The 26,391-nt window shown below is 33.9% G+C and overlaps 2 protein-coding genes across 3 annotated transcripts in view; one reads left to right on the forward strand and one right to left on the reverse strand.

Moving 5' to 3' along the window:
- Positions 1-23,094, forward strand: part of LOC111517249 (Tissue inhibitor of metalloproteases) — a 33,127-nt gene extending 10,033 nt beyond the window's left edge. The window contains exons 1-5 of one of the 2 annotated variants that reach the window (XM_074175469.1): positions 10,257-10,277; positions 11,375-11,495; positions 18,718-18,912; positions 19,161-19,363; positions 21,062-23,094. In XM_074175469.1, the coding sequence (XP_074031570.1) occupies positions 11,378-11,495; positions 18,718-18,912; positions 19,161-19,363; positions 21,062-21,196 (651 nt within the window). In that variant the 5' untranslated portion in view covers positions 10,257-10,277; positions 11,375-11,377 and the 3' untranslated portion in view covers positions 21,197-23,094. Of the gene's footprint in view, positions 1-10,256; positions 10,278-11,374; positions 11,496-18,717; positions 18,913-19,160; positions 19,364-21,061 lie in introns of those variants that run through there. The other variant, XM_023173330.2, reaches the window with a different exon arrangement.
- Positions 1-26,391, reverse strand: part of Syn (Synapsin) — a 61,044-nt gene that overhangs the window by 21,047 nt on the left and 13,606 nt on the right. Inside the window, exons 3-6 of the mRNA XM_074175779.1 lie at positions 24,274-24,489; positions 23,947-24,168; positions 22,552-22,662; positions 22,126-22,230 (exon numbers count right to left, since the gene is read on the reverse strand). Coding sequence (XP_074031880.1) covers positions 22,126-22,230; positions 22,552-22,662; positions 23,947-24,168; positions 24,274-24,489 — 654 coding nt within the window. The remainder of the gene's footprint in view (positions 1-22,125; positions 22,231-22,551; positions 22,663-23,946; positions 24,169-24,273; positions 24,490-26,391) is intronic.

Genomic DNA, 26,391 nt, shown 5'->3' on the forward strand with positions numbered 1-26,391 from the left:
ACGTATCGGCCCAATATAAACTAACCGTATCAAATCTGGCTAACTGCATTTGGAATATCGATATTTGTGAAGAAAGCGCAGGTACTTTCTATACCACTTACAAATATGGTAATGCATTGCGAAAGAAGGTTTCTTTGTCGAGTGTAACGTCATTCTAGCTAACTTATACTGAAACAAGTACGTATTTTACCTAGAACTAGGTACACGGAGAGGAAAGAATGCACACGTATGAAGAAGAAAACGATGAAGTGCTGTTAGGAACTGTGATTTAATTGAGATCAGCTACGATCACAAAATTCACAAGTGTTTCGCTGACGGATGGATTAACACCTTAAGGCAGTTACAAAGTTCAATATAATGAAAAAATATATCTATCAACAAGCTTTCACCGAAGCGTATTATGCTAATACACTAAAACGAATTAGCTTTCAACAAAGCTATAAATTGAATACAAATCCATACAACACAAAATTATAATAAATAAAAACGATATTCAGTAAGTGGGAGGATAGAATAAGTTTAGCTAGTATTATTCCTCTATTCCGAGCAAGATAAAAGCATGTTTGTAAAAATCCTTTTTTTTAATATCATTTTATTTCACACTTTTAGCAGTTTATATATTTTAACCTACCCATTTTTCCTGATATATCACCATTACAATATATTTTTCAATCCTGTCCTTGATATCGAAGTCATCGAAGTTACTGCGAAAAATGGCTGTTTTCTGGCAATCAAACCTTTTTCTATATATTTTGATTTTGAAAACTCATTCAGTTCATCTGAAGCTTGGCAAAAATTCAAATTTTTCAATGTACCGAAAACCCTCCTGGATATATTACTTATTTCCGCACATTTTTTTGCATTTGCATCCCAATTGCCTCTAATTCGAAATAGTAAAAACAAAAAGAAAGAACCCCTGTATCATTTAACATATTTGAAACGTTCAGATACATTGGCTTTATCTGAACATATTCAAAACACGAATTTTTGAACAAAACCCTTGTCGCAGAGTTATAAATCAACCCAGCGTCAGATAATTCGAAAGCATAATTCATTTCTATTAGTATTTTCATGACAGATTCTGATAGATGGCCGGGATAGTTGAGATAAATTGTTTAGTGGATTATTCAGGGCTTCCGTTGATCTCCAAAAATATATTTTCCGTTTGTTTTCAGAAATATTTGTGAAACATTTATCATCACAACAAATCACTTCAATTCAGGATTTGTCTCTCAATAAATTTTTCTATCAATCTATTTTAGAAAATAAAACTGACAGAATATTTTCTCAATATATGAAATGTGTTTTAGACCACTGCACTAAAAGTAATACAGAAAAAACGAATGAACAACTCTATTCACTGAAAAACAAACAAAATTCCAAATATAAATTCTTTGTAATGGAAGTCACATTTTTATAAGAACCCACTATTTGAAACATAACAACTAAGAAAATACTTTGCTCCCACTTCCTATTCACAAGTCGCAAATCAATTTAATCTAGAGCATTAATAATTCAACAATCGTTTTAAATTCATAAGAAGGCGTTGAGAGTTTCCGAGATAACGGGTGTCTATGAAAATATTGCCCATGAATTATCAGGGGCACCATTAAGGAAAAGAAATCTCCACCTTTATTATCATGAATTTTTCTCTTTCTGAGATTCCTAATGGATTGTTATTCGTCTACGTGACGTCTCTAAACGGTGTCTAAATCGTAATTGATATGACGATGCATTTGTTTTTTGCCAAATGCGCTGAGTTGCAGTATTTTTGTTTTCATAGGTGGATATCGCTGTGTATAAACAGCTCATACTATTGTTATCTGCCAGAGAATACACTGCTGGCGTATGCTGATTATTATCATGAAATGTAGAGACTTCTAATTAATGTAGAGGCAATTTACTTCATATGGTAAAAATGGAAAATATGTCATACAAAATATTGATTAACGACAGTCCTTATATCGTAGAAATTATATTTCCTTTCTGCATTCTTTAAATATTCTTACGAATGTCAATGAGGAATATAACCGTTTAAATTAATATTTAGTGTCAACGATCTCAAATTCAAAACAACGAAGAAGGAGGAGAAAACCAATAATCCTTCGAGGTACTGGAGACAATTGTATAATAATAAATACATTTAATATCCAAAGAAATAAGTAATCTGATTGACAAAGCAGGTAATGAAACAAAATGAACAAGTTAAACAGTGAGTTATATAGACAAACACGTATACAAATAACAAAAAAATACATGTGGTAAACGTTTTTAAAGAATAATTGACAATAAAATTCAGGCCTGAACATATGACTCAAAAGGAGTCAACATTTCCACATTTCCTGTAGTGTTTTGTATTTTCTTCAATATGATTTGATAGATGATTAGATATTGTCATGACATTATTAAAAAATAATCTTCAACGATTGTTTCTCTTCTGTAGAACCAGCAAATATTCTGAAGAATAGTAGCTATACACACTCAAAAATGGTATATCATTGAGGTATAATGTACGTTTTTGGCATTAAAAATCCCCAGATCTTTGGAAAATGCCCCTCAAAACGAAACAGCTATAAGTTGTCAATGTCGGTTTCCGAGAAAACCTATGAATCCAGTATAGTTCTTATTTTCAATCTGATGAATTCACTACCATATAAAACCTCTCACATAAAAATAATGATTAGACCTCGTGAATTATACTACGCCGCTCATACCATACAAAGAAATTACCAACGTTCGGCAACTATTTAGTTTTTATGCCACTCGAATTGACTATACCTATAAATATTAGTTTACTCTCTAGGACAATTTTCAATAGGTCGTTAACAAATATGAAGATTATTAGACCTACACCCGATCCTTGTGGAACTCCATAACTTATTTCAGCCATCTTATATAATTTCGGAAAAAATGGAAATAACTCAAGTAATTCTGTCTCAATTCAGACTACCACCCGGTACACTCGCGAATACAAACTATATATCTGCTGACCCACTAAACCTTTAATCGTAAAGTACAAATTACCATGATTCATGGCCGTCTGTGGACCAGAGTCTGGAAGTAAGCGGCGAACAGAAGGTAGTTGGATCGCGAAGCAGCAGGACGGCAGGAGAGGCCGCAGCAATTTTGATTGAAAAGGATGCGAATCTTTGCGGATGATGGAGGCAGTTTATCAGTGTCTCTTTATTTGAGAAACAGCCGCAGATCACGTCGCGGTTTTTGCGAACATGCGGAGCTATTAAGAAATTACTGGCAGGTGAAATAATGATGACATTATTTTGGAAAGTTTCGCGAATGGAATGCGGTCTGAATGTTCTCCGCAGGCAACTAACATGTTTTCGAACAGATAATTGCTCTGGAGAGTGGCTTGAGGGAGACACTGCTGCACTCGAGTGTGAACCACAATAAACCTTTGCGGGTTGCGGTGAAGCGCGCGTAAAGAAGTTTTACTTGGCAATTAAGTTGTTAATATTTGTGGTTTTCGTTATCAAAAATAGCAACATCTTCTAAATATCATGAAACATTCAGTATATAAATAATAAACATATCATACTACAACCTGTTTTGGAGCACACTGAAGGATATTCCCTCACCTTTCATATCTAGACCATAAATCTTACTACACGCACATTTATTTATCAATGGTGGTCTTTTAATCCGTTTCTAGTTCCAGGAGGCCAGATATATAATTATATCTCTGTTTGAGGGTCTGGCCTTTCTTAGAAGTCGAAGATCGTAAATCAACAATTCAAAAAGATAGACCTGACCTAGATCTAATCACCATTCAGTATGCTGATTATATTCTGGCCGACATTTTATTGCTACTGATTATTTAAATTTCGGGTTTGTCTATTGTTTTCGGACGAGGGTCACTATAAGAACAAAAAGCAGGACAATGAAAATTATAAAAAACACTTCATAATTTGAAGACTAATTTATTCCGTTTCCCTATCAAATAAAGTGATGACACTCCACAAACATTTTCAAGTTGATTTTCATACATATTTGCCCATACTTTTGGAGTATCAACTTTCTACTTTCCAGTTAATTTGTTCGGACAAATATTAAAGCTTTTGTATTAATCAGCCCAAGGGACACCTCCACAGAAAAACCTGAAATAATGAAGCCTCTAAAAAAGTCATAAACAAGAAAACCACTCTTCAGTTTCAATGAAAGTATCAGGTTGATGGAAGAAGCGCAAAAAGAAAATGGAGGAAAATCTATATCGTCTGCGTGCCGTCAAGCACGAAATGTATCGAAATAAAACTCTTTTATGGAATACGAATATATATTGGCATTTCGATACAGAAAATAACGACGTGGATGTAATTGAAAAAGTGGAAAAGAAATTTTACTCTACAACTTGTCGAACAACTTTTGATGGGTTGCAAGAATTACAATTGAATTTTTATTTAAAGTATCGAAATTGTCTGAAGTTTTCCGTTCCGAGTTTCAAGTCTTATGAATTTATTTGAAATAATTGTAGGAAAGAATTTGTACCAAGGTTTGTGAAGCAAGAAGCTGAGAAAAGAGAGAATGGGGCAGAACATATTCGTCCTCAATTTCGTTTAAACTATAGTAATGAAATAGTATTTTTTTTAGCTTTTCAAGGAAAGCATCACGTAATATATGACTGAATATCTCTAAAATCCTTTAAATTTTGTATGACATTGAAACTATAGTGTTATGCCGCCAATTCATGACGTTAATAATTATTGAAAAGTGATAATATTCCTAAATAGCCAGTTTATCAATTCAACAGAAATACTTCTCACAGTTTCAACCTTTAAATGTAATAATAATTGTGTTACCATATTTATTGAGAAGTTCATATTGAGTAATACTTCTGATTAAATTCTTTTTAGGCAAATATTTCAAATTCTGTGGGAGAGCTGGCCTATTGAGTGACATTGTCAGGTTTACTGATTTCTTCTAGTTTTTTGAGTGCCAATGGAAGTCACACATCATGGTTTAGGTTCCAATCAGCAGGCATTGAAGTGTTCTCACACGTTTCGTTAATCATGATATAATCAAAGTTTGTTTGTTCATACCATTTTCTAATGGGATATTTGCCATTGAAACTTTCGAGCTGAAAGAAATTTTACCCCTTCTTTGAATGTGGTTGTTGATTTTTTCCAGAAATTATTTATTGTTCATGCTAATTGCTAGTTTCAACGCCGAAACACATAACAAAATTGTTAGAAAAACTATTGAAACTTTACCTGTTGGTTGTCACAAACACCAATTCCCAGAACCAGAATAGAATCGTTTTTACTTGTTGATGTAAACGTTATGAAGACGACGATTAGAACGCAAAGACAACCACGAATTCCTTCTGCGGTTTTCTCTTTGGTCTAATCGAACATTCTTGCAGATTTTGTCATGCGTTCAGCGTAATGTGACCACTTCAGATAAATCCTTTCTGCTTAAGTGATTTCACAATAGATAAAGAATAGCAGAGTATCACATGACGTGTCCTCACGCATGATTGAACAGTGCGTCTGTGGTCGGTTATCGTTTTTTGGCGGCTTCATGCTGAACACTATTGATCTGATATTATATTTGACAAATAATGAAGGTAATCGTGAAAGAAGAAGTCAGTAACATTTGACAGCGTCTAAATATACGTTAATGGCTTCTTTGCTTCTTTTGTAAGTCATTCAACATATTCCAGGGAAAGAGACTTCCTTTTAGGACCTTGGCGTCCAGTATATACTGAAATAATTTTCGAAATAACTACAAACAGGTTGATTTATTTTCGGTGATATTGATAAATGCGGAGAAAGCGGTAAGTCAGTGTATTCTGACAACTTTGGAGTGCTCCATCAACTTTAAGCGATCATCAGAATGGTTTCCAGACTTATTTTGATATGCCAATCATTTTTTTTTAATGATTATCGACAAATACAATAAGTCTAGGGCTATCGTTTCAGATATTTCTAAAGCCTTCGGATTTAGAAATATCGATGGTTCTCTCTCAATAAGACAGAACACCTGGAGGAAATTCAGACAGCTTCTAAAACCTCAGTAAGTTTTAACAGCCCAAATGATTTCTTCTTTCAAATATTGCTCACACAACCTAATACTACATCGCATCGTTAGCAGTCTAATAATTTGTTATATCATCTGCAACATATACTAGTAACTAAGTGAGTGACAAGAGGAAACAACAAATAAAGATAGTTCCGAAAAATTTAGAAAAAATGAATCCAAAATGATAAAGAATGGTCTGATCAGTGAAAGAAGTAATATGAAACATATAAATAGAAAAGATGGGTGAGAAGAGGGTATAACAATAGCATGTCAACCTGCTAAGAAAGAACAGATACATTGTGGGATCCACAGACAAATTTTTATGGTAAGTATACACTATATTTGAAGTATAAACAAAAAATTCAGAATATTTCGCAGGCATGATGAGGAAGTAGAAACTTAAAAATACGAATATATCAAAAATACTAAAGGATAAACTGAAAATGAATACTCAGACCAAGGTTAGTGAAGGTGAAATGTAGTTTGAGAATATGAAAGATTTTGAACAAATGGTCAGCATTAGTCGAAAGCTGAAAATGGATATAATAAGGAAAAAATGAAAGTTAGTCTCAAACAACAGAGTGATCCAGAAAAAAAATCAATGCAATGGAGAAAAACCAACCTCACACATATTATATCTAAGTTTGGATAGCGATTATCTATAAGAGATATGAAAACAGAGCATAAACTTCATCAAATTTGGAAAAAAAATCACGAAATAGAAATTAAAAGAGAGAAAAATACGAAAGAGAAAAAATCGAATAATTAATACAAAGATCAAACAGTAATGTGCATAAATATGATCAGGTCAACTTCGTCAAACTGGTAGTTGAATACCCATGTGAGAAATCTCTCCGTATCTTCATCCTTATGCACTTTTATTTCATATAAAGATAAACCAAAAAAAATCTCGGTGTCTGTTCATTGCTACAGTTTTCATTCATTTGGATCCTTGAAACTGTCAATGGCCGTCGAGCTTCATCAAAATGAACACGATGGATAAACAAAAGCCGATCCCGATCAGACTGGTCTTGACATTGAGACTAGGAGACTTATCAAAACGCGAATGCCAAGCACACATTGCTTTATACAAATCTCATCCGTCAAGTACCTTTTCAAGTGTTCAATTTTTCATTTCAGTATGAAATACGGCAGTGGCGTGGGTTCTGGGCTAGGTTGGGATTTCAAACAAAATTACTACTACATGAATAGACTCTTGATTTATATTGAAACTGGTGGCGGTTCATAATTGAAATTAATTTTTGTCATTTCTCGTATAGTATTTCTGCAAAGGAAGCTATTCTGATTCATGTAGTAAAATGTTTTATTACAATTCATATACTGAACTTTTCATGATAATATTTATGGTAGAACAACGTTCGCGCAATATACAGAAGGGGAAGAGTAAGTGGCATTTTTTCTGAGGAAGCCAACTATGGAGTGGAATATTGGCCACTGCTTTTCTCTTGCTATGCAGCAGAGACCGACAGTAGTTGATACATAAAATAGCCATTAGTTTCAGTGCACATTGAAATTAACATTCGAACTATTAGCCAACTAACCACCGTTTATATTTCACTGCACTGCAGTTTCATTTATCATTCGAACTTGTTATCAATTAAAACAATACTGGCCGGACGACCATTAAAACAAATGAACCGAGCTAATATCGCTGACCAGAAACTAATTAATTTCATTATTTCGTATGGCGACAGGTTTTCGATGATGTATTTTTAGTTTATGATAGTCGACAAGAGCAGATTATCATTTCAATTTTTATTTGCGATCCAGAAATATTGAAAACACCAAAAGAGGAAAATTACGGACTGTTAGCTGTATTTTGGCAACCAAGTGTTGTCCACTAACAAGGCTAATAGCCAGAAATAGTGTTCAGCAGTCTGCCAAGCTTCTCATTTGAGTGATAGTCCTTGATTTGCCTCTTTGGTTACATAATAAATGATAATAAATTGCCAACTTATCATATGTTAATTAGTTGTTTTGGATGGCCTGAGTTATACATTATTCTCAAGTCTTCACATTTAAAATATTTCATTCCTATTACTGGTTCACCCTATACGTCGATCGTCCATTTGTCAAAACGCTAGTCACTCCAACGAATCCAAGGTAATCCACCGAAATCGGCGTGTTCAATTACCGCTATAAAAAGCCACCCGGTATCCAAGTATAGTGGATAACTGCAATACCAGCTAGACCATTGGCAATTCCTTTTATGTCCCCAGTTTATCCGTTTTACAACTAGATTGTGGCGCCTGTATATTCGTTTAATTGGCGTTGCTTGGCCCCGTTCTTGTAGGTTGTTGAGATTTTGCAGATTTATCTCGCTCTCGCTAGTAGTTTAATTAATTGATCGCTGTTCGATATACAACTGTCCTCAGCCGATTCAAAAAAAGAAATATTCGCAGATGATCGATCTTGCTTCTCTGTAGACATTCAGATAGACACGAATTATCACACGAAATATTGAATGGTTTCTCGACAGGTAGCATCCTTGACCCGTTGCTGTTTATATTCTTTATTATTGACTTCGTTTATGATGACGTTTTGACCTCTTTGAGAAGTGATTTGAAAATGTTTTGCACACTTTTTGATTAGATCATTTAAGAAAGACAAATGTAGTTGCAATCCTTTTTGTAATCTGAATTTATCTCAGCACATGAAAGAATATACTATGTGAATTTTTTCCAGTTAATAGACAACCGATTGAGTAGTTTGTAGTAGATATATAATCAGAAATATACGGAGAACTATCAGATATTAACAAATTTGAGAAGAAGGTAGCTCTTTGGAATAAAATCTTTCAATTGTTGCTACATTTTTTTAAAATGTGCTTTAGCTAATAGCAACCATTGAATATCTGACTTCATTACAATTTGTATATGGAAAATACGTATGTAACGACTTTTTCTGCTACCTAATAGCCATTCTAGCCTGACACCCTTTCCAACAGTCTGAGCTACTGAAGCAAAGACACATATTTTATCATGGACTCAACTACCGTGGAGTTGTGTTAAACTTTTTTGTTGTTCTAATTATTGGAATACTGAAAAATTGCAGAAAAGATATATTAAGAAGTGTTCAAGAAAAATATTTCTTCAAAGCTCAAATCCTCAGTGTCTATCAAGAACATTAGGTATCAAGTTTTCTGAGTTTTCGATCTTTTTCCATCCTGTCTTACGTTTGTCTGGAATCTAGTACTACTCTCAAGCCCAATTTTACTATGTAAGGAGTAATCTGCCCCTGTACACTCCAGATTTGGCCCCTTGTCACTTCGAACTGTCCATGAAGTGAAGTATTTGCTCAAGAGACGGAAATTTGAGTACATTTGAGTCTGATGTTTAAAGAGTGGGAGAAACGTTAGAAAATAAAAAAAAATACATACGTTTTTTTCTGAAATGTTTTCATCACATCTTTTCACTAGTTCTCAAACTACCTAGTCATTCAAGCATGAATAATCATCATCAGAACCTAAAACTACATTCACCCTCATAGAAATTGGTATTCAATGAAATTTGTGACCATTCAAATCAAATTCTCCGTCTTCGTTTGAAACTGCAACAAATCAAACATTAAAATCTGCAAGAGCAACGATAGGAGTTCATAAATTCTGAAGGAATGGAAAAGAGCACCCCATTTTCGTTTGGAGACATTCCCAAGCGTCTAACCTCACTTAATCCATTTAAAATAATGATCTTCCTTGTCAACAGAGCTCGAGAGATTGCTTTGCTCATTTATCAATTCTTTTTAAATGAAGTTCTGCTGGCATCATACATTTGCCGCAAAGTACGTAGCCAAAAGTTTTATTGCACAGTAAAATTGTTCCGAAGAAATACATAAAATTTTGGAGATATAAATATTTTTTAATTTGTCACAAATTCCTCTCTGAGTGTTTGAAATGTTTCTGGAAATATTTTTAGACCGGTCAATTTGAACTGTATAGGTGCCAGGTGACTTTGAGATTCTCAACAGATATCCCGACATTGTTTGTAAACAAATATTTAAAAATAGGTGGAATTCAATGTTGTCATCACACGAGCGGTGTTTTAATGACAGAGTAAGAGCTTTTCTAGCTATACTATTGGGATTCATGTCGTCACACTGTAATGGTTTGTTGCACGTGGATTGTGGCAGTTTTAAATACTATTTCGATTCAAAGAAATTGGTTCAAATGTGAGAGGATTACTTAATCTTTAGTGTCATCGATGAAGGTGGTCTCTTAAGAATAGGTATGACCTTATCAATAGTGGATTTATAGAAAAGTGAAGCCTGATGATTATAACACTCGTGAAGTTCGGACTATCTGTCATGAAATAGTTACAAATGGAAAACAGCTCAAACTTTTCAAGTTTTTCTTCATTTCATCTGGAAACAAATATTGGTATTCAGCATAAACTAATTTTACACATGACGTATAGAAATAATTGCAGAATTTCATGTCCAATCGATTCGACTATTTTCTTAGAACTCGAGAAACTAATTTCAAGCTGATTATTGTCATAGTTCAACCTTAGAAAATCCCGTTGAAGCAACTCACGTGTTAAATTGCCCTCGATGGATTTTTATAAACGTATTGAGTGATATAGTGGAAACATGTTCAATCAGGTTAATGGAACAGAAATAGATCGAGAAGGACTAATTATATTTCGTGATTAGCAAATAATAACAAACATTTTTTCATAAAAATTGCTTTATTGTTCTTCGAAATATTTCTCCCGATGATCAGTACACTTTTGTATTCGTTCAAACCATATGTCGTAGCAGTTTTTCCATTTTTCTTGAGACATAGGTGTGTCTCAAGAAAGGTTTTTGAACGCTTCAGTTGCTTCTTCGGCGCTCGTAAATCGCTAACCACTCAATTTACGTTTGATATTCGGAAAAAAGAAGAAGTCATTGGGTGTCAAATCAGGATTGTACGGAGGATGAGTCATCAATTCGATGTTTTGACTGCCAAGAATTCACCTGTTTGACGAGATGTGTGATGAGAATTCGTCTTCGGTGGTTGGTTTTACGAATTTCTTTGGAGACTTCTTGAAATATAATTTATATTGATAGCATACAGCTTGAGAACATAACATGTTGCAATTATCAATTTAATCATTTTTTTACAATTCTATTGCTACAAATTCTAACAAAATATCAGACATTGTGGACTTTTCGGATGATGAAGCACGTATTTAAATTTTCACTTGTATCATTGTTCTTTTCTGATTAAATTATATTTTCTCTGGATTTTTCCTATGAAATAAATCATATGCAACGCTACTGCCTCCACCAAACTTATCGAAACAGTAGACACAACAAAATTTATGTATTTTTGTTGCAGGTTATGAAGTCAGGCGTGTTACTACTGACGTTGGCATTGTTTTGTGGTACTATCTTGTATACAGAGGGTTGTTCTTGTATGCCAAGTCATCCTCAAGAGCAATTCTGTAAATCGGATTTTGGTGAGTATTCAAAAGCTTTGTCGAAACGTGATATTTGTTTGAAGCAATGACTGATATGAGAAAAAAATAAGAAGAAACTTATGATTGTAGGAAATTTTCATAATGACATAATAGACCTAAAACGATTGTTTTTTTAATTATTTTTTCTGAAGAATCTTGTTGTTGAATTGGAGGATATATCTTTGACTTGATTTGCAATTTTAGGCATAGTTATTTCCGTAAAAAATCACAGTTTTTCATTTGAAAAAATAGGCCGAATATTGAATGTTTTATCATGAAATAAAGTTTTGATAAATGAAATAATCGTTGATATTTGGAAAATATTGGTTGATGCCACTTTTCGTATAGATTAGTCATAGTTCTGTCCAAATCCATGCAGCATTTGGTAACTTCTTTTGTGAAAATCTTTCAGAAATTGTAATTACCCAAATCATCTTCAAAATATTTCTCCAAATAATGTTTTCATATTCAGTAATGTTGAATGAAAGGAAAAGGTTTATTTCAGTCTCAGATTTTTTTCCTTTCGAAATGTTTGTGTGCAGTATTCCTTGGCATTTTCCGTCCCACAATTATATTTAAGTAGTTCTTGTGAATATTTTCAGAATATTCAAATGCACGCAGACTAACAATGTGAATTTTCTGTTCAAATTTATAATATCTATCTGTCAGACTGATGCAAACATTTTTTTTTGTTCCTCGCCAGAAAAAATTAAGAAATGATACAACAACGCACAAAGAAGATTCTCGTTACGATAAACGTAACGAATCAAATATGCATTGCTGATGGATTTGCCACAACGAAAGATACATTCAGCGAGATATCCATCTGAGGTCCCCAACTGTTTCGAAGTGATTATTTTTCGCGACTCATGAATAACTTTGATCAGATATGAATGGCATAAAATTTCATACAAGATATGAATGGGATAATCATCCACGATTTATTTTAACATTCAGAATGATCAGTCAAAACCACAACGTGATGAAAATAAACAAAGGGAACTTTTGGTGCATTTATTCGATTGTTGCTATTTGAATTTTGATATTCCATGGAGGAGCATGTAGTTCCATTCAACCTAAAAAGTGAAACTGAAGAATATTGAACAAGAAATTGATTCCAAAATGTAAATTAGTATCTACTGATTTTTCGATAATGAAATGACAATAATGAGTTCCAGTAAATCCACTTTATATATTTTCCAAACTCATAAACCAAAGAATTGATTAGATTTGACCTTTCCGGTGCCCATTGTTAGCGAAAATGTGATAAACATGACATAAAACATGCTCTTACGGATGCTTTATGCTGTCAATTATTACTTTAATGCCGATATTGTAAATTCAAATCAATTTCATTATAATCTGTCCGTTAGAACATAAATACGACCGTTCGACAGTATGACATAAATTGCCAGCTTATCGATACGTAATATGCGACATCCAATTAGGCTCATGAGAGAAATTTCAGATTTTGAATTCAATAGAGCTGCTGTCTCATTGTTCTACACATATTTTGAAATGGAAATTAACAGGAGTGCTGATTCGAAGTAGGAAATATATTTTATTCTTACACTACAACTCCATCTGTGTTGGTTTGACACAATCGAATAAAACGATACTCATATTATTGAGGGACAGTAACCAAACCTGTATTCAATAGTATGGTTTGGAATCTATTATCGAATTTATATTATCACACATTGCATTTTATTTATAGTACAAATGCTATTGTTTATAAGAGTTAATTTTTTCAGACGATGAAGAATATTTTGATTCAATGTAACCCTGAAAATTCTATCAAAATGATTCTTTGTAAGAAAACTGATTCATAGATATTTCATTCAGCAACCGTCACAAATTCAATATTTTTTAATAAGGCGTGCTTGCCATTTTTTTGACTCATTATATAGCGATACACTGTTTCACAATCAATGTATCTTTTATGAAATTCTGGTTTTCATTTGGAAACCTTAACATAATTCCTATTATTCGTTTTGATTCTCTCTGACGTATTAGAAAGTCAAACTTTCGTACTTTGAGGCTATGAAAACAAAATTAAAACAATTATGGTTTCTTCCAGGCATCAATTAATCGAAAAAATCCGGAACACAATCTCTAATAAAGATCACGAAGGATTTTTATAAAACCCAACGCTTGCGGCCGTAATTAGTAGCATGCGAGCACTAAACCATTTTGATTTCGTAAAGGAGCAATTTGGAAAAATTGTAGCCTTCGAGACATAGAACTATTAACTAATTCGGAGTTATACAAGGTTGATACAACATTGAAAACCGAGGAAACCACTTGATTTACTCATTCACGGAAATAGTAATGATTTGTATTAGCGAAACGTTAATAAAAATACAAATTGCCGTCATGGAACAATCATAAAAATTTCTCCCGTCGTTTATTGTATAGAAACATAAAAATTTGGGACACGGAAATATATTTCAGATAAAATGTTTGTGAAAATTGTAAAAACTCGTTACATTTTGATGATTTTGGTAATATTTTGCATTGAATCTTTTTGGTTTTTGTTTTGGACTAACGTTTTTCATTGTGTTGGGTCGAAAATGGGCAGCTAGATCACCTGATCTCACACCTTTGGATTTCTGTGTTCTTATTTACTAGCCTACTCATCTAGAAGAGATCTGAAAGATAATTATTCGGAATATTCGATGCAGATCCCGGACAGCTTGAATAATGCAAGGAGAGGTTTTGAAACTCGACTCTATTCGATGAAGGTCATTTTGAGAAATATTTTCTTTCCGTTATTGTGGTTTGTTGGTAATTTTTGTCAGTATTTAAACGAATGCGAATTTTGTAGTTTTTCTTCAACTGAAACGTTAAAAGTTGAATCTCTCTACAACAATTAAACAATTAGGAATCGAATTATAGGAGAACCAAAGCGCAAGATACTCTTTAGATGTGTTATTGAGAAAAATGGGGGTAACTGCAAGGGGAAAAATTTTCTTACATAGATTTTATATCAAAATTTTACTCTCTCAAACGAAAATTGAAGTGTCTCTGTTTTACAAAGGATGACATGTTTTCATTGGAACGTCCTGTATGTTCTATATGTTAGGTTAGGTTGTTAGGTTTGGTATAAATAATCTGATGTGAAATTTCCATGTTAACGTACAATTGCCGACAGATTCATCAAAATTACAACTTACAGTAATGAATCCTCATATTTCTCATACTAATCTCAGAATTGAAATCGAGAATAAAGAACTGTCTCATCCCTGAGTTTTTCAATGCCATACCGCACCGAGACTGGGTGTACATAAATTGTTATTTGGATTAAAGCGGTAAATCAATAATTATAATCACTACTTTTTGCACGATGCAAATTTATGCTAACGGCTTTTTATGCCACCCGGACGACTGAAATTTTAATTGCAATACATCCATAGCCCGATGACCATAATCGGAATCGACTATAAAAAGTTTTACGAGTTGCCATGCTCTTTAATTTCATACGAATTCATAGCCAAGGAATAAGAAGTATGCACTGTGAAAATAAATAATAATGGTGATACTAGGCAATTTGTGCGAATAAAATCCCAGATTGGTTATATTAATTTCAACTGTGTTAAATATAGATGATATAATGTATCGCATATTCTTCTCAGTACACATATGAATACTGTGACAACAAGTGTAAATGAAGATGATGATGCTTCAAAATTAGTGAATTATCCGAAGAAGATTTTTGGAATGACCACCGTAAGCACCATACTTAACATCTCTTGATTTTTGTATCCAGGTCATCGAAAATTCTCTGGTTTCTGTTTGCAGTCATAGGCAGAGAAAAAATTCTATTTTTCAGACTTCAAATCCAAAAAACTTTCCATCCATGTTCCCAGTTATCAATGGTATTTATGATGTTTTGGGCTCCATTCAAGTGGATGTCTCTGTCCTCCATAGAATCCAGTAGGCGGTTTGGTTCAAATTTTGTGAAATTGAAGAGTTGCTGCCGTTCGTACAGTTTTCTATTTCAAAGTGGTTCTCCAAATTTCTGCATTTGCAATTACAGTCCTGTATTTAGGTAAAAATGTGATGATATCCAATTTGACAGCTAACCAGTTATGTAGTATCTGAACCGCAGTTATAGTTGAAACTTCAGACATAACAATCTGACTAACAATCTATGACCAAAAAACTCAGAAAATAGCTTTTACACCCTTTAAAAAATCGATATGAAGGCAGTTTCCGTCTCACACTTCGGGAACAAATTCTTCAGTATTATCCAGATTGAGCAACCTTTATTTACTGAAGCTAGTTTACAACATTTACCGCCTTATACACTGAATACAATTTTCTCCAAAAGTGCAATTGGGAATTCACTATCTTATCCAACACTTCAATGGTTTCACTTGGGAAATCCCAAGAACCTCTGAGTAAAGCTTTTTACAATGGCATTATCTAACGATCCTTTGATATTCTCTTTTTACAGCTACATGAAAGTATACGCTGAAATCCCTTGTATATACTCTCGAGAGACATTGTTGCTTCTACTCAAACTCAACCGGAATTTCACCGATTCGTCCGGAACACAAAAAATCAATGGAGTGTGTACATTTTTCATCTACATTCACCTATGTTCGAGTTGAGTAAATGTTTATAACCTTACTGAAAGACATTTATCCCTGTTGACTGTAACGCAATGTTTCAATCCTGACAGAGTTCATTCTGCAATGTACTCCTAAATTTATTGCCTCGAAAATGAAAAGAGACTTTGCAAAATCAAGTTACTGCCGAGTTTTATTGCAACAGACTCGATTTTGAAACAAAATAAGAAAACTTCTTTGTCGACCTTCCAAACTTCACGTTCTCCACTTATTTATTTATGGTCCTTGTTATGTCATCCCTCACAGGACAATTCTGCGAAATATTGAGCTTGCAGCAACCGAAGCAAAATCGTTTTTTTTTGTTGAACGTCATTGCAGGGATAATTCTCTAACTAGTCGGGGCTTAAGCATCTAAGGAACCTCGTACTTTGAAGCTGAAATATAGTAAGACGCTATTTTCATTTGAGAGATAAATCTTCCTTCGTATGACAGGTTGATGGATCTTAATCCGAGGACCTCTCTTCTAATCCTTGTGATTTATGTTGAAAGCTGGCTCTTTGATATTTTCTATTAAACATTTTTATGTCGAGCGTTGTTTATTGACAGGGGTTATAAGCATTCTCGTGTTATTACATCTGAGGTTGTATTGGAGAAATGTTTACTGCCAAGTGGATTTGACTTTGTACATTGAGCTACAAAGTAATCAATTTTGCATGTTTCATTCATTCGAAGAAGAATTGATTGAATATTCACGAAGAAATATTTTTCTCAAAGATTTCTAGAGCAAAAAAAAATAGTTTTAACACCTCTAACTTATAAATGTAGGAACATTCAACTGGCAGAAAATGTTTATACAATTTTTAGGAATATATACCTCGATTTTTCAAAAAATGAGGTTGAGAGTGCTCTAAGACATACCAAAAAAATCATATCATATCATATCATTCATATCATTGAAAAAAATTCTGGCACAAGTATAGTATATCTGAGGAGGACTACTTTAAAGGGGAAAAAATAAAATGAGTAAATGAATATTTTTTGAGAAAAATTAAAATTCGCCAAACTTAATTATGACGATATTCAATTAATTCATGTTTTATATCGGTCTTCTTAAAATATAAACATTATCTTTGGTGCATTTTAGTACTTTTTGTGTATCTCAGAGTGAGATTTGTTTGGTCTTCCGTGAAATCACGTAATAATATAATTTGTGTCTAGCCATCTACTCTGTTTCTCCCAAAATGTATTCGTTCTATTTTTATAGAAACTTCTAATCAGTTTTTTCTCTCTTCGACTTAATTACTTCAAGTATGTATCATTCTTCTAGGTCCTCTTTTCCGTTTCAGTGTAACGTACTGCTTTTTTATAGAATCAAGCCTGTGCAATTTTATTGTTTCAGACTTTATCGATATCGAAACCCTCAGGCATGTCATTCGATCTTTCGGAAATATTGTGTGACAACGGATACACATATCGCACACAGATTCTAATACATGCCAACCACATTTCATTATCTGCATCATTTGAATGGATCATTATCGCTGTCATGAATGATATAACTAAATGGGACAACGCATTTGAGGTATGGGTGGATTCGCATTTCAAGCAAGTCGAGAATATAAATAATCATTTCCAATGGGCCATTATTTCAAAGATAATTGGCTATAATTTCACGAAACAACTACCGATATGACAATGGAAGGTAAATGGGTCAAAACTCCGATATTATTCAGTGCTTGACGGGGTTCTTGATGACGATGTCTCAGTGGAGTCATTCAAATGATAATAATAATATGTAATGAAATCGGGCGATACTCGATGAAAATCCATGCCGTTTCATACAAAAATGTTAAGTGCTTGGTAGTCGAGTGGGCGAGATTTTCCTACGTTAATTCGGAATGTTTCGCGACAAATCTAGACCGCTTACCCAACGTTCTTCTCGAAATTGCCCACCACGCCAATGACTTAATCAAATCAGTTCCAACAACACCCATCCGCCAGCAGGACACAGGCCATACAAAACTCCCACGCAGCTTTATTTCATGATCTCGAATTCATCGATGATTGCGTTGCTCACCGGAGATGCATGTACCCGAAAATATTTTTGGAATTACGTGTGGGTATGCGCTGACGTTATTTGCAATCGCAAATAAAAACTAGAGAGTACGTATTCAAGGCGCACTTGAGGTTTCGCCGATGAAAAACAGATTAAGGTCGATCATAGAAAACTAAAATATCAGTGGTTTTGATGAAATATTGATGTTAATTCATCAATTATGAGACCGATACAAGTATCATACTTTTATATGATTATTTACCGAGCAATATAAGCAAAAATGCGTTCATTATTAAAAAAAAAACAAAATTGGATACTCGAGAAACATAGAGAACTATTTTTTTCAAGCTGATTAATATTTGAATGATCATCATTATTTCATTAGCAATATATGCATCACTAGCTTGTATTGATAATTTTCTTTTTCATTATACACATTTATTCGTCCACCGTAATGTTGAATATTCCATCAAGTTTACTTCGTGGGAGTAATTTAATTCATTCATTACCATTGCGACATTTTATGAAATACATAATGATAATTATGTCAGAAAACCTGATTATATTAGTAATTTACTCTCGTGTTTTCCAGTAATTTTGGCTCGAGTCAAGAGGGAAAGGATTTTCAACCAAACATTCTCTAAAGTATACAAAGTCCGTGTGAGAAAAGAATTCAAAGTCTCCGAGAAGGGCGTCCTGGCTCTCAAATCAGGAAGGCTGAACACTCCCATGTATGATTCAATGTGTGGCGTACAACTGGAACTTGGCAAGCTATACGTTATCTCAGGTAAGTTTGAAAATAAAACAAGTGCAAATAAGTCCCAAATATATAGTGACAACAAAGTAAATGGGATTTATTTTTATTAACTTTCTTGAACTCCGCATGAAAAAATGCCAGAGACATATATCCTGGGTAATGAATTGTAACTAACTAAAAACTATATCTATGCCAGCTGGCGTTTCAGTGCCAAAACCACTAGCGTCCCATTCAACCTTCAAATCTCATGGAAATTCAATAACGTTTCGTTATTCCAGGCAGAATCTTCAGTCTGAGAGCCCACGTGAATATGTGCGGCATGATCATGCCCTGGGAATCGCTGACTAGACGACAGAGGAAGGGCTTGAGACTGTTGTACGGCCACGGCTGTTCCTGTGGAATACAACACTGCGTTCCCGGGAGAAGATGCCATCATCAGAGGGATAGTTGCAATTGGAGGAGCCATTGCGAGGAGAAAGAGGTGAGATTCCCGTTTATATTGCTCCGCATCAAGAGTTTCTTGCGGGCCTTTCGGGTCTGATGTAATTGAGTTTCATTTCGGAAGCGTGGGAAAATTGAACTAATTTCGCTCGTAGAACCATTTGTTGGGGTCGGGGTTGCTAATTGTCAGTTTCCTTTGTCTTCTTGAGGAATTATACTTGATTAGAAATTTTGAAACGAAGAGTAGTGGTGAATTATACTATAGTACGGGTAATGTTTAGGGAATTCATGAGATTTTCATTGCTTGGAAGGAATACAATATCTGTATTCGAAGAATACAATATGTATGAAAAACGAACGTCCATTTCATTTCTAACGGAAACGTTGAATATTAGCCCTTGTGGTTCAAAGCGCTAATATTATCTCTTGATTGACATTGAAAAGGTAATATTTTTTGAATACATTCGTTTTTCTTATCGAAAAACGCCTTTTGGCTTTCAGTTTCTCATAATCGAACAAAAATTACGAAAAACTTAATGAATAACTTTTGATCGTAGTTATTATCTTTTGAAAGCATTAAAAATAGAAATGGTGATCAAGTGATCATTTTTGATCAGTAATTCTGCTTGAGAAAGCTATAAAGCAAAGTGCATCTCACACAGATATTTGCGTGGTTATTTGCAAACTGTAGTTCAACTCAAAGCAATCAGTAGAACCAGTAGAACCATCATAGAACCACAGGTATTCACAGGAAGACTCTGATTTTTTCATTTGGTGTCAACGGCATCGGCTAGCTTTGAGTATTAGCCTCGTGTTCTGGGTAGGGAATGTCAATAATTCCTCGAACCACCTAGGAAGCATCATGACTATTTAAAGTCCTTTAGCCATTCTCTTTATGAATATTTTCTATATAGCCTAAGGCACCATTTCATTTCATGTATGTACTTACCTAATATTTATTTATTTTCAATATCAGGCGTCATATTCGTTTAAATATACGTATTTAAACGTATAAAAAGTAACCAAAAAAATGTTTGACTCCTTACCCATCGACATTAACAAAAAAGTTTATCAAGACATGGCGTTTACAAAAGCAACCTAGTTGTTTGAACATAGTATATGTCTTATTCATTCTATAATTTTCGTTAGATTGCGTTAGTAATGTAATAACATTTTAGTTGATTCAAATTATTGTAAGTCTTCATTGAAATTGAATAACAATGCGATATTCTTATGTTAGATAACACACTTAGATATAAATAGAATTTGCTATATGGAACTCCAAAATTAAAAGACATTAAACTCAAATCTTGCTCATCGAAGATGAACAAGGATCCTCATCACTGATGAATTCAGTGGTAGATTCAAACAGTGCTGTATGGTATTGGAAAGAATGCTCTGTTGTTGGCATCCTTTTTCGATTGGTTGCCTTGCATTGAAAATTGCAGATATAAGCAAGGCGATTTATAGTATCAAAAAAATACAAACCTTTATTTTTATCTAAGACAATCGATCCCTTACGCGGATATTTGCTTCATCTCTATCAACAAACATTTTTCACACTCTAAAAATCTTTCTTCGACGTTGTCTGTAATAATGCTATTCACATCAACGCTACCTTATCACGTTCGGATCGTTCTTCACTTGCATTTTTACAAAGGGGCTTCATTAAAACTTTACCAATTTCCCGAACTTCATCAAAGTTACATTATCTAATGTTTCTGTTTTAATTTTTCAGGGCATATGCCTTCGACAACCCAAAGCCTGCGTATGGGCCAGGACTCAAGCTTTGTCAAAATGCACAAAGGATTGGCGAAGAACGATGAAATTAAATCCCTACCATCGCTACAGTAAGCCAATATTCGATCCATGAACGATCTGATCCAGTTTTCATACCGTTTGGAGAAAATTATCTCTTCTATTGTACATACGTGTAAATGTGTTATTTAATATCAGCGAGGATTTTGGGTACAGATTCCTAGTTTTTGATAGAGCAAACGTTTGGGTATATGTATCTAACAAGAGGCGAATGTGGAATCATCATTGGTATATATTATATAGTATCTAGTATATTAATACTCGTTATTGGATTTCTCTAGTAAAACATTTCCACTTTGCTTAATTGTATTACAGAAAATCAGGCATAATTAAGGAGTTTAGAAATTCTGGACATTATTTCTGGAGGCAGTTGCATGAGTGCACAAAAATGATCTGAACATTTTGATTGATGAGATTTTCTGATTAAATTGACCAGAGTGGAAATGTTTCACTATAAAAATTCAATAATGATTAGGACAACAGTTACTTTTTCTATATTGTTACCGGCCAGCTATTAGGACAACAATAGTTGAATATCACGATATGAAAATGTAATCAATAAGTAATGCAGGCAGTTACATAAATCATTAATAATTTTGACAGATATTTAAGAAATATCATAACTGATACACGTTATTTTTTAGCAGGCGACAACATTGTTTAAGTGGTATAATGATCCTTTGGTATACGACCCTTTGGCAAAAACTCGTCTTTTTTTTCAACATAATGTTACGAATTGTTACTAAATGTATTGTTTGATTCACATGTTCAAGACAAAAATTCCCATCTGTCTTCAGAGAGCTTTTCTTCATACACAAAGAAGAAATAGTTTCTATTTCAAAAGGATGCATACTACATATAGGTTGCAGATAAGTCATGAGAAATTCGCCCAATAAATTGATGTGAAATGCTACACTCTATAATGTTGAATTGGTATGATGTATTATTTGTTTTTGTTATTCAAGTTGAATGAAAGAAACTTACCATATCACGATGATCTGGATAGTAAGTTTGTTCTATCAAAGGAAAGTTTTCTCTTCCCAGACGTCTCTGAAGTTGGACGAGATGTCCAAAAACCCATGTTTTATCCTAGAAAAAAAAGTGTGGTTCAATTCTGTTGGTTCCTGTGAATCTGATATATTATTGTTGAATGTTGTATTTGTTATTTATTTTGTAAGCTTTTAACATATTTTATTATTTATAGGACAACTTATGAATTTGTATTTCTAAAAATCTGACATTTCGTAAACATATTTTCATGTATTCCACTTGCGAAAACTAGTTCATTTACTCTTTACAATGAATAGATAATGCAGCATGCATGATTTCTCAAAGTTATGGACTAAGAATAATAATCACATAGAGTAGTTCAAATTTTGATTCTTCGATGTTTCAAACTTGTATACTCACCTGGAAGTTGTAGATGGAGTTTAAGCTGTTGATACTTGGAACTCCTCCGAACTTCAACGCTAGCAGGAGATTTTTGTGGTCCTCTCCTGCATCCTTCAAGTTCTGTCTGACCTAGAACGACAAAGGAAATACACTGTGCAAATAAGTTATTTGCATAATGGCCAAAGTTGGAAATAAGTAGATCGAGTTTGTTATAACCCATCAAATTGTCGGAGTTGCAAACTTCCGCAGGACCACAGTTGCAGTTACTTCCTCTAAGATATATTTGAATTCGTTTCTATGCCGTGGGGTATTATTTTGAAAATACGTAAAGCAGGCAAAGTGTAGGGAAGTTTACATATCCGTTTTTATTAGTTTCCGGATTTCCAGTTTTGGCATTTGTATATACATCTAGTTCATATTTATATATTAACTTTTTGTAGACGCTTGTAGTATTTAAACTTATTTTTGTACCTAATAATGATTGTTCATTGAAAGTTCATTGAATGGATGTACAAATATATTTTATTAATAAATTGACCCTATGCAATTCAGGTCATTTCACTTATTGTGTTTCACTTGATAGAAAATATTCGAATACTTTCTAAAACGAAGCGATGGAAGGCCATATATTTTCATAGGATTCGAACCATAATTGAAAATGAGCTGGTTTAGTGAAAGAAAATATGTTAATGTGTTGGAAAGTAATTCGAAACTTTCTCTCACTCCAAAATCAGATGAGTAAAAGAAAAACTCCAGAGTAATGTATTGAACTATTCAGTCAGAAATTAATCAGAAAGTTTCAATGTAAAACAATTTCGAAATTGTTATTTAATACATGACAGCAGGTTTTTAGAGGCCTCTGGAATTTAGTAAATGAAAAATGTGGAACGAGATCTACGAATAGCGATAAAAATCCCATCCCAAACAACCCGTTGTTCACTCTTCTACATGTTGATTGAAAATGGAAACCATACCACATATACATACTGTATCATAGTAGCAAATAAACAAATAAATATTTGGTAACCAACAGGTAGTCACTAAAATATAAGAATTCACTCATTGAACCTCATTTGATGACTAACGTTATCTGAGATGATGATGCAATGAATATACTCATTTAAGATTTAGAAACTCAGTCTTCATCATCTTCTGATGATGCTAACTGGGTTAACGAAACGCGCATCGAGATACAATGTTTTTGTTCTGGTGCGAGGATAGTGTTTTCTGTAGATTCAAAATATACTTATCGAATAATCTATAATAGTGGAGTGCAAAATATAGAGCAGTGTTTGGTATGAAACCAATAACTCTTCACTAAGGAAAACATCCTCTAGAGGATGTTTTTGTGATAGTGAAATCTATATCAAGATTTTTTATATATCAACCTTTGAAAAACCGTTTGAAACTCACCAACAAGAAATCAGGTCTGAAAGATCTTCCAACACGAGTACCCCCTCTGATAACAGCCATCGAAACATAAGCAGAGTCGCTATTTGCTGTCACTGTGATTTCCCTAAACTCTGCTTGCTCAACACGGATCTCATAGTCTCCAATCTTCCTTCCTCGGAAGTACTTGCTCCAATCGGTGTTCTGATCGTCTATCACGAGAAGGGTGAGGTATCTGCCCGATACCTGGAAAGAAATTATTCATGATGAATAAAAACTTTATCCCGGAACTTCAAGAGATCGATACAGGTGGACAGATCGGAAATGTTTAAGAAATTATAGTCTGCTCACCGATGACGTTACCCTTGAAGCGCTGGACACTGCAGCTCCCAAGATTGAGGCTCCCTGGTCTCTGGCCTGGCCCGTCAAAGACTGAACTCGTTGAAGAAGGCTTTCTCTTGACTTAGCAGGGGAACTGGGAGCAGAAGTGGTTTTGGAGCTGGGTCGGAGATTGAGAGAAAGATCGGAGGCGGTGCTAGATTGCGAAGGTGGTGGAGGAGGCGGCGCCTAGAACAGAATGAAAGCATTGTTTTCATATACGATTTTTACCGTCAATTTCAATAATTTTATTTTACTACTTCACTATATTACAGCTAAAGAACCCCCAACTCTGTGAATCGAGTATATAGAGCATAGAGTATGTAATTATGTAATATCTTGCAAGATATAAGCTATCAAGTTTTTGTAAATCCTGCTATGTGTAGAACTCCGTTCCACACATAGTTTGCTGTTTGCAAGAGAATGTGTATAATTTATTCCATTAATAATATTTAAATTTTTCAATGCCAGTATGAATTTATATTATTTATATGAAATATATCATATGAAAATTTGTTTTCGGTAGCAAAAAACAGAGTTCATTACCTTTTTGGGTATATTTATCCTTCATAATCTGAAATGAATGAGACAGAGAACTTTCTATAAGGTTAACGATGCGAGTATTTGTCATTTTTCTTCGTTATTATGTAACATAAGGATATAATTGCTTTATCAGTAAAGAGTGAACTTTGTATGAATTGTCCCGACACCGAACCTTGAAGACCTTCAATATCGCTCTCCTAATCCTTACAGACTGTGTTCTACTTGATAGGTACGAGTCTAGTAGGGCCAGGGTGTTACAGTCGTTATAATAGACTTACAGTTTATTTAGCAGGATAACACGCAGTCAAAGTCAAAGACATTGCTGAGATCGCAGAGAAGAGAAGCAACATACTTCAAATTCTAAAATGATTCTCTTAAGTAGGGCATCCTTGCATTGAATATTTATGCGATGAGCACTTTTGGAATGTAACTGCATTGTTCGTCGCCATTTTGTTTAATGATGCATACATGTTTTTCTATATCTCTCGAAGTAATTCCACAGAGGTGTATATTCAAGAAAATCGGATCATGCTCTGAGAGCACGTTCTGGTTCAACTATCTCAATATGAATAATTCAATCAACGGGCTACAAATCGATTCCTTGTTCAGGCCTGATCGGGAAAGTGTGTTCTTTTCCAGATCGGTATTCCTGGCCGGAGGAAAAGCACAACGAAAAACGTGTAGACGTCATATACGTGTCCCACATTCTTGGCACGCTATACCCATGCAATATCATATTACCATAATTTCGAGAGATTCTCCAGATTCCAGCGATATTCGTGGTTCTGTTTCTGCCAAGAGAGCCGATCCGGGATTTTCGTGTCGCAATTTGTGATACGTGATTATTCCCGAAGGAATATGTATGTGTAAAAAACAAAAATGTATAATAACGTCACTTTCAAGAAAGCATAAGGATTCTACAGAAATCTTGAAGGCTATAAATTTGATTGGTTTTGAATGTGTTATAGAAAATTCTATACATTTCATTTATTTCTACTAGTTATAGAAACTTGGGAAACATTTCAATGCAGAGAATATAAAACAAGAACCTCAATTAAGTTATATTTTTTATCTTATTTCTTTATTGAGCTTGAAAAATCAACAAAACCAAGTTTTCATTTTCATGAAGTGCAAAAATTCCGATGCTACAATTTGGTGAATGAACCGGGAATAAATTTTTAATATTTTGGCGAAAGAGAAGATGTTATTTTCAAGCCAAGTTATGAAATAAGCTGGAAAATATAACTTCACTGGGGATTTCGTTTCATTTTCTCTGCATTGGAGAGAAGGATAATGGAATAATACAAAACGAAACCGATTTAAAAAAAAAATTGAAAAAACCGTGTCTTTCGCCAAAATATAGAAAATTTGTTCCCGATTCATTCGCCAAATTATAGCATCGAATTTTCTGAACTCCGTAAAAATGAAAAATTGGTTTTGTTGATTTTTCAAGCCAAGTTATGAAGTAAGCTGGAAAATATAACTTCACTGAGGATTTCGTTTCATGTTCTCTGCATTGGAGAGAAGGATAATGGAATAATACAAAAC

The sequence above is a fragment of the Leptinotarsa decemlineata genome, unplaced genomic scaffold (genome assembly GCF_025532065.1).
Source record: "Leptinotarsa decemlineata unplaced genomic scaffold, Ldec_3_MD MMD2_tig00001064_RagTag_RagTag, whole genome shotgun sequence".
In the NCBI taxonomy this organism is placed as follows: domain Eukaryota; kingdom Metazoa; phylum Arthropoda; class Insecta; order Coleoptera; family Chrysomelidae; genus Leptinotarsa; species Leptinotarsa decemlineata.